Genomic DNA, 13,373 nt, shown 5'->3' with positions numbered 1-13,373 from the left:
CCCTCTGGTACTTACAACTATGTTACATACAATCCACAGACGCAGACAGACTAGGTAACAAGAAGGGTTCATTGGGGGCCCTCCCTGGGGAGGGGAAATAGAAGAGGCTCTGCGAGGGGACCGAGGGGCAGGTAGGGACGGGAACACGAGCAATCAGGTTGGGAGGGAGAAACAACCAAGTTGAAAGAAACCACTGGAAAGTGGGGGTGCATTTCCGGGGTCAGGTAAAAAGCGGGTGCAAGGAATCTAAGACTCCTAGCAACAGAGGATACATAGCCTGAACTGGCCATCGCCTGTGACCAGATTGGTGCCTAGCCCGATTGTCATCAAAGAGACTTCATCCAGCAACAGATGGAAACAGATGCAGACCCAGAGCCGAACATTAGGCACATTTCGGGGACTCCTGCAAAAGAGGGGGAAAAGGATTGTAGGAGCCGGAGGGTCAAGGACATCACTGTTGGTCTTTTAGTGTTTGTACCACACCCCGTTTATTATTTTCATTTTTTCTTTAACATCTGCTTTTCCTTGTTGTCTGCTGTTACTTGTCAAAGACAAAGGAAATATATGAATTACTTACTTGCATAAACATATCAATATGTAATATGTGAAATGTATAAATTAAGCATTTAAATACATGCATCAAACCTGGCACCTGCCGTATGCTAGGCACACGCTCCTGCACACAGCTCCCTCCCAGTCGCAGTTGAGTAATACTTTAAATTGTTAAATGTTGCATGAGAGCTTTACTAAGGATCTGAGGAGCTTTCAGACAAGTGCACAAGACTTTGTCACAGGCATGCTGCTCCCTTGCTAAGCAACATTTGCTACTTACTCATCGGTTGGTATGAGCGTGGAAGCAGGATGATGAAAAGATACAGGTAGGTGTCTGCCTCCCAGAACTTACATCTGAGAGCCGTAACTAGAGCTGCTGGCTAAGCAAAGGGAGGCAAGGGAATGCAGACAGAAGGATCGATCATACAACAGGCCTGATACGTAGGGGTCAGTCTCTGCTGAGGGAGGCCTGGCAAAGTGGCACTGAGCTGGTCCCACAGGGACATAACATGGAGAAGTTGAGGGAACTTGCACAGAGGTGTCAGTTCTGTTTCACATATGAAAATTATGGATGATGAATAACCAGCAGGCAGACTTCTCAGGGCTCCCGTGTATAGGTTCTTTGGGATTTTTAAGTTACGCACGCATCTGTTTTTCATAACTAACTTTTAATTTTAGTTAGCACAATACAAAGTTTTTAGCAGTTATTGAAAATTTAATTTTGACTTTTTAATGTTTATTTTGTTTTATATATTCTAATTAAAATACAATTATCTCACTTTGCCTTTTCTCTATGCATCGCCTCCCAGGACCCTTTGCTGCAACTCCTTCCACGTCCTCTTCCTCATACCAAGTCTTTTCTTTCCTGATTTTTTGTTTGTTTGTTTGTTGTTGTTGTTTGAGACAGGGTTTCTCTGTGTTGCTTTGGAGGCTGTCCTGGAACTAGTTCTGGTTGACCAGGCTAGTCTCGAACTCACAGAGATCCGCCTGCCTCTGCCTCCCCAGTGCTGGGATTAAAGAGTGCACTTTTGCTGCTTATGTGTATGTGGTTCAGAGCTGACCACTTTGTATCAGGAACCAATTAAGGGCCTCATCCTTGGGACAGGCTAATCCTCCATCTCTCGGCAATCATCAGTTGCCTGGTAGCTTTCATAACTTCCTTTAGTGTGTGTGTGTGTGTGTGTGTGTGTGTGTGTGTGTGTGTGTGTGTGTGTGTGTGTGCATGTTTGCGTGTGTGTACCCATATGTGTCTATATGTGTATATGTTTACATATACACGTGAATGTGTTATTATGATTTTCGGTAATGTAAAAATAGCAAGTTTCTGTCAGGTGGTGGTGGTGTAGCCTTTAATCCCAGTACTAAGGAGGCAGGGGCAGTCGGATCTCTGTGAGTTTGAGGCCAACCTGGTCTACAGAGTGAGTTCCAGGACAGTCAGGCCTGTTACACAGAGAAACCCTGCCTCAGAAAACAAAACAAAACAAAAAAGATATTTTGGGGCTGGAGAGATGGCTCAGAGGTTAAGAGCATTGGCTGCTCTTCAGAGGTCCTGAGTTCAAGTCCCAGCAACCACATGGTGTCTCCCAACCATCCATAATGAGATCTGGTGCCCTCTTCTGGCATGTAGGCAAACATACATGCAGACTGAACAATGTATATATAATAAATAAAATAAATCTTTAAAAAAAAATCAAGATTCCTTGAGGCTTCATCAAACAAGTTACTGTGATTCCTCCCTCCTCACTCTTCCTCTGTACCGACCCCTCCCCTTGCTAGCTGCCCCCCTTCACTTTGCCCTTTCTGTTTTATATTGCAAACTAATTCATCATAGAATACATTTCATAGTTTTTAATATTTATCTGGATGTTGCAGCCAAGTGAGTTCTGCATCTATAAGAAAGCCAGTGGCTTTCATTTATATTTGCTGTTTATTTTATATTTTGTTGATTGAAGAAAATTTGTATGATTAGCATTTACTTTTTAGTAGTGTAGACAAAACATAGTCTAAGGAATTTTCTAAGGTTATTTTGCTCTTAATAGACTTGTTCAATATAACTATATGACTTGCAGATATAGAATATAAGAAGTATTTTTTTCCTTTCAGGATGAATAAAGCCTTTGTAACTTGGAAGATGAATGTGAAAAGGATTAAGACAGAGAAGAGCAGGTAAAGCTTATTATACCATCCTACAGATTCCAAAAGCAAAGTGACTTCAAGACGTGGTACGGAATAGATGCCCTTGAGTTTTAATTCAGATTGGGAAGTCACATTAGGCTGATGTTTTGAATACACTTAATGTCTATTTCTCTTTTCCCCTCTCTGTTGCTGCCTTTCTTCCTGTCTTTCTTGGTGCTATAGGCAGGACATTGAGTCCTGTACAAGCTAGGTAAGTGCTCTGCCACTGGGCTACCTCCCCAAGTCTGCCATTTAACCCATCTGTGTTCTGTGGAAGAGTTAAATGTCTCCTGTATGTTGCAGGATGCTATCCTGTGACCATCCTGCTATGACTTCTGTGCTGTGTGAGTTCCTGCTGAGTTCCTCTGGTGCCTTCATCTTGTTTTTTTTTTTTTCTTCCCCAAACAGGAATGAAGCAGTCATAGGTAACAGCTGGTCCTATGTTGTGTGATTTTAAGCAGCTGAGTGGGTTTTGTTTTGTCTTTAGTAAAGATTTTATTTTGCTATAATTGTGAATTGAGATGCATTTGTAAGAAATAATACAGAGAAATCCTCTATGCCCTTTACCTACCACCCCTCCCCAGACTCCACAGCTCACAATATCATGGAACACCATGACTGCCAGAATGCTAACATTAACTGATATGCACAATGTTTCTATCACCACAGGGTCTATTGTGTTTGCCTATATGGCTTCCATCGCTTCCCTGCCCACTGCTCTCCTTACTCTGTAACTGCTGTTCTATGTTCTAGCTCTGTGGTTTTGTCATTGAAGGAGCTTTTTGGTTTTTCAAGACAGGGTTTCTCTGTGTAGCTTTGGAGCCTATCCTGGCACTTGCTCTGTAGACCAGGCTGGCCTCGAACTCACAGAGATTTGCCAGCCTCTGACTCCTGAGTGCGCCACCAAATGCCTGGCCTTGAAGGAGCTTTCTTACCAGGAAACAATAATAAAAGTGAGAGACAAGTTCACAGACTCTTAACATGAACTATGTGATGGTTCACAAATCCACACATGACTCCAGTGGGGGGCACATGTGTATATATATATATATATATTATATATATATATATATATATATATATATATATCTTTACCCTATCCATCGTACTTCAGTAAAGTATGCTGTGTAGAAAGAATACCAAATGTCATGTAGAAAGAATCATTCAACATTTAAGACTGACTGGAGATCCTTGTTGGTTGTACACACATCCACAGTTCTTTGGTTAGTGCTGACACAGGTGCACTGTAGTTTAGTTTGTTCAACCATTTCTCCGCTGATGTGCACTTGTGTATTTTCTAGAGTTTCTGGTGATCTGGGGCAAATGCCCAAGGTTAAAATTCTGAGTCATACGGTCACTGGATGTTTAAGCGGTTTTATTGTTTGTCGGTTTGTTTGTTTGACCCAGGGACTTACTGTATATTCCAGGCTGGCCTAGAATTTACCGTTGTCCTGCCTTAGCCTCCTGTGGTGACTGTAGGCATGCAGAAACCTGCCCAGCTGTATTTAGTTTTTGAGGTAGCTGACAAACTGATTTCCAGAATGGCTGAGTTGTCATTCCCACCATCAATTCAGTATCTTCACATCCTTGATATTATTTATGCCGTCCCTGGTTTTTATTTCAGGCATTCTGACTGGTGTGTAATAACATCTCAGCATGTTTTGGTGTGTATTTTATTAATGTTATTACTAATTTGCATTCCTCTCTAACCTTGACTATCTCTTCATGTGTTTATTCACCATCTGTATAGCCTCTTTAGTGAAGTGTCTCATGTGTTACCACGCAAAGAGCATGGAAGGCAGAGGGCTCGTCCTCCACGGAAGTGAGCTTTGCTCTGGCTGCTCCAGGTTTTAAAGAGTTGCCTTTCTCCTTCTCTGCCTTGTCTCCTGCTCCCATTGTGTCCTTTCGCCAGCGTCATGGGCTGCAGCATGCCTGACCTGTGCAATCAGGGCCCATAGAAAGAAAGGGTCAGAAAAAAGGAGGAAAGCCCTTCTCTACTTAGGCTACAAATAGTAGTTTCCCAGAATTATTCGCCACGTTGCCCTTTATTCAGTAAACATTCCCCTTGTCGCTTGGAGAAAATTATTTTGATTTAATAAATTTAGTAAGTTGATGGTACACGTACGTAATTGATTTTCCATAGCATGGCTTGGAAATCCAATTGGAAATATCAAAATTCCTCGGACGCAGTGACCTTTCATTGGCTTTATTCCTTTGGAAGGAGAGCTAAGCCTGTGGATGTTTTTATCTTTCAGGTTGTACTTGTATGCCCACCTTTTTAGTGCTGACAAGTTGTTTCAAAGTTGTTTGCTTTATGTGAAAGGACTCTTTGAAGATGCTCTGAACCTCAAAAAGAACAATAAAGACAATCCCTCAGCTGTACGCCTTATGAAGGTGGGTAGAGGCACCCGCCGCCACCAGTCCAGGCGCAGACACCGCGAGGGCGCCCCAGAGGCTTGAATGGAAGCAACCGCAATTCCTAGATCTGTACACCACTCAGTGTGAGTGACTGACGTGGTGAGGCAGTGGTAAAGAACATGGCAGTCAACCGTGGGAGTCAACATTTCTCAGAAATTCCGGCTGATATTTTAGCAGAAGTGACTGAAGCCCTTTATTGTCAAATGTCTCTCTACAGTGCGAAAGTATTTGTAACACACAGTAGTTAATAGCTAACCATCCCTTGGTATTTTCTATGCCAAGAGTTCATCACAAAGCAGAATTCAGTGGTATTGGTTTAAATAAATCAACTTTACTGTGAGAGGGTTTTAGGAGATGAGGGCACCCGTGGCCTGACTTAATCAGTTTGTGGTGGAATTGTAAGCCTTAAGTGCTTCATCCAGAGTTAAACCAGATTCCAGCTGGTTTCACTTTGCTGTTCCAGTATGTGGGGAGACCCTGGAAGAATCCACACCTAGCTCAGCACTCAGTGTAAGTTTAGAATCAATGATAGACAGTATGAATTGTTCAGTGTCCTCTGAGGAAGTGAAAATTGAGGAAAATAAATTAATCACTACAGATAAAATGTATTTTGTTTGTTCTATTTTGGTTTTTTTGTTTGTTTCTTTGTTTCTTTGTTTGAGACAGGGTTTCTCTGTGTAACTTTGGCGCCTGTCCTGGAACTCACTCTGCAGACCACGCTGGCCTCGAACTAACAGAGATCTGACTGCCTCTGCCTCCCAATCACTGAGAATAAAGGCACACACCACCTCCACCTGGCTGTATTTTATATATCTGCATTGAGGATTTAGTATTTCTATCTTGCCTTTCTCTTAGTTTTATGAGACAGGATCTCTCTGTGTACATCAAAATTATGAAATCCTATTTAACTATGTGACAATTCAGGGATAAACATCTTAATATAGTCTTTGTGTGTGTAGGAGGAAATGCCTAGTTTAGGTTGTCTTATAATTCAATGGATAATAAAGCTTTTAAACAAACGATGAGTAGGGCAGGTGTGGTAGTGTACACCTTTAATCCTAACACTTGGGTGTTTTAAAAGGTATTTTGGATGCTTGGTAAGGAGTTAGATACTATGTCTTGTCTGTTGGGGAGAGTATGACGGTCGGGCAGATTGACTACATTGTCAGCTAGTGTCGCAGGTAACCCTGGTGCCAAGAACATTTGGGACTGTTCCTAAAGAAAGCAATGCTAGTGAGACCCTGACTCAAAAAATTTAATTGCATGTAACTATGGGTATTTAAATTTTAAAAACATTTTCGCTATAAGTTAGACTCTTGAAAAGAGTCATCATGAAAAGGTGAGCATTTGTGTAGGGAAAGCTGTAGCCACGCCTTCTTAGGGGCTGGCTACAGGTGTGCCTGACCAGGCTTGTGAGGGCATGGTCAGAGTGACGTAGTGGGACTGCGTTTTTCGGTTTTCGGTTTCGGTTTCTCTTTGCTTCTTGCTGTACAGACCTCTACCACGCCAGCTGGCTAGGTTGCTCTGTAAGTAAGGCTTTTCCCTATTAAATACCCTTATATTTCTACCTGACTCCGTATTGGTAATTTCCCACAATACATTTGCCTTATCTCTTGCTCTTTGTAAGTGACTTTTCATTTTCAAACCTGCACCATTTGCTGCCTTTTAATTAGGTGGACAATTCCCGAACTTACACTCTGGACACGTTTTGTGAAGAACAGATACAGCAGGCCACCCAGGCAATGGCACAGCTTGAGGAGATCAAGACTAAGGCAATTGAAGAGATGAAAAGCACAGTCTTAAAGGTAATTCTGTGGAGTGATTATTCCAAGTTGCGTTCCTGAAAAAAAGCATTGTAAATGGACAGTAGAGTCAAAGGTGGTTAATTAGCCAATCAACTAGTGTTAGTATTTACTATGTCTAAGAACTTTTTCAGTCATGCTGCAAAATGCAATAAGGCATGCAGGTATGTGTTTGTAGATGTATATCTATGAGTGTATGAATTATAAATATCTCATGCTATTTCAAGACGCTTCCTATCTAGCCCGAGCTGACATATAAAGGGACCCTGAATACTAACAAAGTTCTTAGTGTTCACAAGATGAAGAAAACTCCACTGCTCAGGAGAAACATCTAGATGAAACGAAACGTTACTGAGGTTTTTATAAAGAGAATTCACTAATACAGGGAAACCTTGTCTGCCAAGGCATTCTGACCCCACGTGCTGCTGGAGATCCCTCAGCGTAAGTGCCTGGAGTCACTCCCCTGCCTGTCCTCCCAACAGACCTGCTTCTGAGATTCTGAACATCATTGGCTTCAGAACACACAAGGACTCTCTCTTCTTGACAGTGTTTAAATATAGTGTAAACGTGGGGTAAAATGTTGATGAAAGTTGATGATAAAATTTAGTTTTATATACTGCTCAGGCTAATTACAATACTATAAACCCCGGATCGCCTGCATTAACATAGGGAAATGCCATGTTTCCCAACTACTTTATAAATTATAGGTTGCAGAAAAGAAAGACCTTATAGAATTCTTTGAGTCAAAACCATCTGAAGTCGACACAACACATTTTAAGTTGCCCCAGTATCGGTGTTTGTTAGAAGCAAATATGAAGTTTTCTAGGCTGATCGATTACCTGTTTCAAGAACTCATTCGTCAGCTCATGAACTCTACACTCAGCCAGCTTTTGGGTCTCTTCAGTGGCTCTGCTAGAATGCCGTTTTCAAAGGAAAAGAACAATGAAAGTCTCATGAAGTAAGTCCCAAGCTTTGACTAATAAAGGGAAGTTATATTCTTGTAATACATTGCTAACTATGGAGAAAATATCCAAGAATTAAAGTTGGACTTTGGAAATCTTCCATGTAGCAAACAACTTACACTCATTTATGTAATTCTTATCATCAATAATACCTTAATATTGTCCATGAATTGAAGGAAAGTTTGTGTTTTTCCCTTTAAATTCTGAGTAGGCCTTGTTCCTGTATAAAATACAAAGTGCTCAGTGAAATATGAATTTGAATTGCATGACTTAGCCTAACAAAATTTAAATAAGTTCTGTAGTTTCCTCATGTGGAAATAAAGCAGAAATTTCCTTATCAAGTGGAAATAGTAATAAGGACTGTGTCATCACGTTGCTGATAAACACAGAATAAATGCCTGATACATAGTAGCTGCCATCATGCGATCTGTATCGATCTGTATTTTAACACTTTGATTTTTGTTTCTATAATAACTAATGATGTTGAACATTTTTTCCTGTGCTTGTTGGCTGTTTGTTTTCCAAGGTCTTGAAGATGTATGTCTTTTGTCACATGTTTTGTAGCTTTAGCTTTTGAGTCGGCCTTTGATACGTTGCAAATTAACTTTATGTGTAGTGTGACAGGGATCATTTCCATAGGATCATTCCATTGTCCCAGAATTATTTTTTCTTCATCGAATTCTTTCGGCAGTGGATATTCCAGCCTGCTATAAGTATATAGATTTATTTCTCAACTTCATTTTGTTTCATCTATTTTTATGTCTATCTTTCTGTTAGTATCGTAGTGTCTTGATGATTCTACTTTGTATCAGGAACTGTCAGTCTTCCAACATTGCTCTTTTTTTCCCCTGATATTGTTTTGGCCATTCTATATGAACCTGCCGATTTCTGAAAAGAAATAAAAAATGACAATTGAGATTTTTACAGGTATTGTATTGAACCCATAGGGAAGGTAACCACATTGTAATTTTTATACTGCTTGAAAGATTTTGCTGGGGTGTAGACGCTGTAAGGGGAAAAATCGAGCCAGAAGGAAGACATCTAGAGAGACAGAAGGGATGCCTCTGGATAGAGGTAAGAGAAGAAATAAAGAAGAAAGAAATGAGAGAGAGACCCTAAAGCTGAATATGTGCTTTCCCTTTTTGGTCAGCCCCAGAGAGTTAAGTTTTGCCCCCTCAATAGAAGAGCCAAGATGAGTGATTAGTTTGCAGACTCCATGGGTCTCCCTCAATCCCTGAGCTGCTAAAGCCTGGTCCCCAGGACAATATCTCAGGTTTTGCTTGCTTGTTTGTTTGGTGTGTGTGTGTGGGGGGGGGTGGTATGTGGTTTAATTTCCAGCCCACACAACACAGACCTGTCCCCTGTGACGTTTCTCTGGGTTGAGGTTATTCTCCAGCAAAGGGAATCTTTGCTGCAGATATTTGAGATTTTTTCTTTTTTATTATTAGTTTTAATTACCCATATTTTCATATCCACCCCCATCCCCTCGCCCTCCCATCATCCCATGTTCCCCACACAACCCATCCCCCGACTCCTCTCCAGGGATAGTGAGGCCCTCTACCAAGGGCCTTCAAAGTCTGTCATATCGTTTGGGGGAGGGCCTAGGCCCTCCTTGCTGTATCTGGGCTGCAATAGTATCCCTCCACCGGGAATGAGCTCCCAAAGTCCATTTGTGCTCTAGGGTTAAAGACTGGCTCTGCTTTGAGAGGTCCCATAGGCTGTCTTGGGCTCCTAACTGGCACCCACACTCAGAGGGTTTGGTTTGGTCCAATGCTGTTTCCCCAGCTTTATGACTAGGGTCTCCATTCTATCATCAGGTCAGGTCCACTGTTTCAGCAGGTCTCTCCATCCCCGTCTTGGCTCCTTTGCGCAACCCTCCTCCCTCCCCACAACTGAATTCCAGTAGTATGGTTTAGTGCTTAGCTATGGGTGACTGTTTCTGCTTCGAACAGCAACTGGATGAAGACTCTCTTTCCTCTCCCTGCCCCCAGGCCCCAATTTGGTCAGGGGTTCTTGTCCCCGTCTCCTTCTTCAAGGGGCTATGCAATCTTCTCTTGGGGTCCTCCTTGTTTCCTAGCTCCTAGGAGGCTAGTGATCCTTTGCTCTATGTCTAAAAATATTTGAGATGTTTTAACCCTTCCTGGATCCCCCTGTTTCTCAACTCCTTGTTTTCCTCACACATCAGGAATTGTGAGTGGGGGCCCGGGCCAGTCTCCAGTACACCCCAGCTCCTCTTGGTCTTCACTCCCACTCACACAAACACATGTTGGCAACTTATGATCTCCTGCGGGTCCTGCAACTGTTGGACCATTTGGATCTTAGTTGGCTCTGTGTTGGAAGTGGATCCTCTGTTAGTTTTTTGACGAGGGACTTTAGAAACATAATTCGATTTTGAATTTTAAACAAGCCAGAGAGTTTCTGTCTCTTGAGAAGGAAATCAAGATACCTTAAATTACATTTATACTTACTGTTCATTTTGTCAGTTGTTTTGGTCTTTCCCCTTTGTCCAATTTCCCGTTTTTTCTCATTTGTCTCTTTAGGTAGAACTGGATGATTCTGGCTGTACTCGTCTCTTGCTTCCTATCGGATGCTCTCAATCTCCATGTATTGGAATTTTCTGTTTATTTATGACTTCTCTGTCTTCCTGACTACAAGTTACTTCCTCTGGGGACACAGAGCGTAGTTTATCATAGAGCATGTGTGAGGATGGATGAGGCTCTGGGTTCTATCCACAGTCCCTGTGTGATGGATGTTCCTAACAGTGTACTCTATCTTTCCATCCTCCCCAGTTCAGACTCAATACCATGGAGTTTTCCGTTCTGCCCTTCTTCCTGCTAAAGTGAGACATCATTTTGTTTTGTTTTGTTTTTTTCGAGACAGGGTTTCTCTGTGGCTTTGGAGGCTGTCCTGGAACTAGCTCTTGTAGACCAGGCTGGTCTCGAACTCACAGAGATCTGCCTGCCTCTGCCTCCTGAGTGCTGGGACTAAAGGCGTGCGCCAACACCACCTGGCATGAGACATCATTTTTATGAGGTTGAGATCTGTATAACATGAAAGATGTCACCTGAAGCGTGCTGTTCAGCGTCATCACACACTTTCACAGAGTTGTACGGCCACCACCATCTACTTCCAGAATCTTCGACATAACTCCACATTACCCTCCCCTTTCTAAGCATGGCACCCTTTCTAAGAATGTATTCGTTCTGGGTACCTTGCGTATCTGGAATCATGGACATTGTTCTTTCTGTCTGGCATATTTCACTTAGAGTAGTATCTTTACGACCCATCTGTGTTGAAGCATGCATCAGAATTTCATTCCCTTTCAAGGCTCAGTCATGCTGTTATCTGTTGGCAGTACATTGTCCGTCTCTACTGATGTGTTAGATTTCTCTCCTGTGGACTATGGCTAGAATGCAGCTGTGCACTCTGGTTTGGAACATCTGCTTGGGCACCTCATTTCTGTTCCCTGCAGTATACACTTAGAATTTCTGGATCATACATTTCCACATTTAACATTTTAAGAAGCATGTCTCCAGTTTCCCACAACACTGTCTGCATCAGTCTAGTCTATAGCAGGAATATATACCAGGTTCTAATATTTTCACCAACATGGATCTAGTCTGGTGAGTGTTTTTTAACACAAATAATAAAAACCCAGAGACAGATATTGGGGTTCAAGCTGAAGACCAGAGAATCAAAGAGGCTAAGGCACCAGAGAGCTCTCAGTCTGAAATTTGGCGAATACAATCCGAGGTTTGGTGGATCGCCCATTCAATCTGAGCATTGGTAGGGGTGAGAGCCCTCTGGTGGCTGGCCACTTTGCTTCTCTGACCTTCAGCTTGAACCCCAATATCTGTGTCTGGGTTTTTACTATTTGTGTTATAAGTATGAGGTAATCTCTTGAGATTTTAGTTTGGTTTCCTAATCATTAGTGATTTTAATCACCTTTTCTATGCTTATCATCTACTAGTACATCTTTGGAGAAAGGGCCAGCCAAATTGTTTTCTTTCCCTGCTTGTGTGTGTGTGTGTGTGTGTGTGTGTGTGTGTGTGTGTGTCTGTGTGTGTGTCTGTGTGTCTGTGTGTCTGTGTGTGTGTCTGTGTGTCTGTGTGTGTGTCTGTGTGTCTGTGTGTCTGTGTCTGTGTATGTGTGTGTGTTTGGGTGTGATGTGGGGGCTGTCCTGCTGCACATGTGGGTGCCACCTAGATGTGGCGGTCAGAGGACATTGTCTCTTGGCTGTTTGTCCTCAGGTGCCTTCCACCTTTCTGTATGAGACACGATTGTTTACTGACCTGGAACCTTACCACGTAGGCCTGGCTCGTTAGCCTGCAAGCATCCAGGGGTCTGTCTGTGTCTCCCTCTTTTCTTGCCACCACAGAGAGTATATTGATGTCACAACCATGCCTGGCTCCTTTGTGAGTTCTGATGATTCAAACTCAGGTCCTCACACTTGCATGACAAACACTTCACCAACGGAGTTGTCAGCCCAGCCCTTTACCACATTGGTAACTTTCTTACCCTTCCTTCCTTCCTTCCTTCCTTCCTTCCTTTCTTTCTTCCTTCCTTCCTTCCTTTCCTCTTTTCTTGCTTGTTATGTGAATTCTTAATATATTCTCATATTAAATATTACAATATGTGATTTCAAAAATAAATTTGCCTCCCATTTCTTAATCTAGAGCAAGGAAGATCTTTTCTAGAAAGATATCAAGTGATGATGAAGAATTCATTGATTCACGTTTACCTCATCTTCCTCCTGTTCAAAACTTGGAACCCAAGCCAGACACTAATATTGATGCGGTAAGCTGCTCCTTAGAAGCATTAATACAAATTTTGATATAAGATGGATAGCAAGTTCCAGAATTAAAAATTCCATTAATGATTGTTTGCTACACACACACACACACACACACACATGTATGCCTTCTTCTCCAATTGTAAAAGGCTGTAATAATGCCTATCCCAAATTTTCCACTGACATTAATTCACATTTTATTTATCTGCTTTTTGACATATAAATATAGTTATAATTTACAATACTATTTAAACTTTATTATCACAAATTAAATGTCCTATTTTGTTCTTGTCTTGTGGATATATTTGCTAAATTAGATTTTACATAGACAGAAACTGGAGATGGATTTGAAAAAAACATATCTACCAGTATTTGAAGTACAACTACATTTGAGAACGCCCACATCGAATGAGTCTCCAGAGGAAGCTGAAGAGAAGGCTCAGAAGTCTGAGCAGTTCCTTGATGATACTCTATCATGTGATGATGATGATGACTATTTTGAAAACAGAAGAAGTTTTGTGAGAACCTCAAGTGAAGACTTTCTCATGAAATACAATCAGCCGAGCAAGTTTGGTATCCTCCTCAGACGTATCCTTTCAGGTAAGACAAAAGGAAGCATACTGGCAGCTGCAAATAATAAGCAAAAAAAAAAATGAAGTTTACACTTTATGA

At 41.8% G+C, this 13,373-nt stretch overlaps 1 protein-coding gene across 1 annotated transcript in view; it reads left to right on the top strand.

Annotated features, from left to right (window-relative positions):
• The window catches only part of Dnah14 (dynein axonemal heavy chain 14), a 197,374-nt gene that overhangs the window by 10,092 nt on the left and 173,909 nt on the right, over positions 1 to 13,373 (top strand). Inside the window, 7 exon segments of the mRNA XM_035445296.1 lie at positions 2,656 to 2,718; positions 4,983 to 5,121; positions 6,819 to 6,950; positions 7,655 to 7,909; positions 8,687 to 8,693; positions 12,588 to 12,706; positions 13,019 to 13,301. Of these exon segments, the coding sequence (XP_035301187.1) occupies positions 2,656 to 2,718; positions 4,983 to 5,121; positions 6,819 to 6,950; positions 7,655 to 7,909; positions 8,687 to 8,693; positions 12,588 to 12,706; positions 13,019 to 13,301 (998 nt within the window).

The sequence above is a fragment of the Cricetulus griseus genome, chromosome 5, assembly GCF_003668045.3.
Source record: "Cricetulus griseus strain 17A/GY chromosome 5, alternate assembly CriGri-PICRH-1.0, whole genome shotgun sequence".
Lineage (NCBI taxonomy): Eukaryota > Metazoa > Chordata > Mammalia > Rodentia > Cricetidae > Cricetulus > Cricetulus griseus.
Note: the sequence above shows the minus strand (reverse complement) of the source record. Positions and strands in the feature narration are given on the sequence as shown.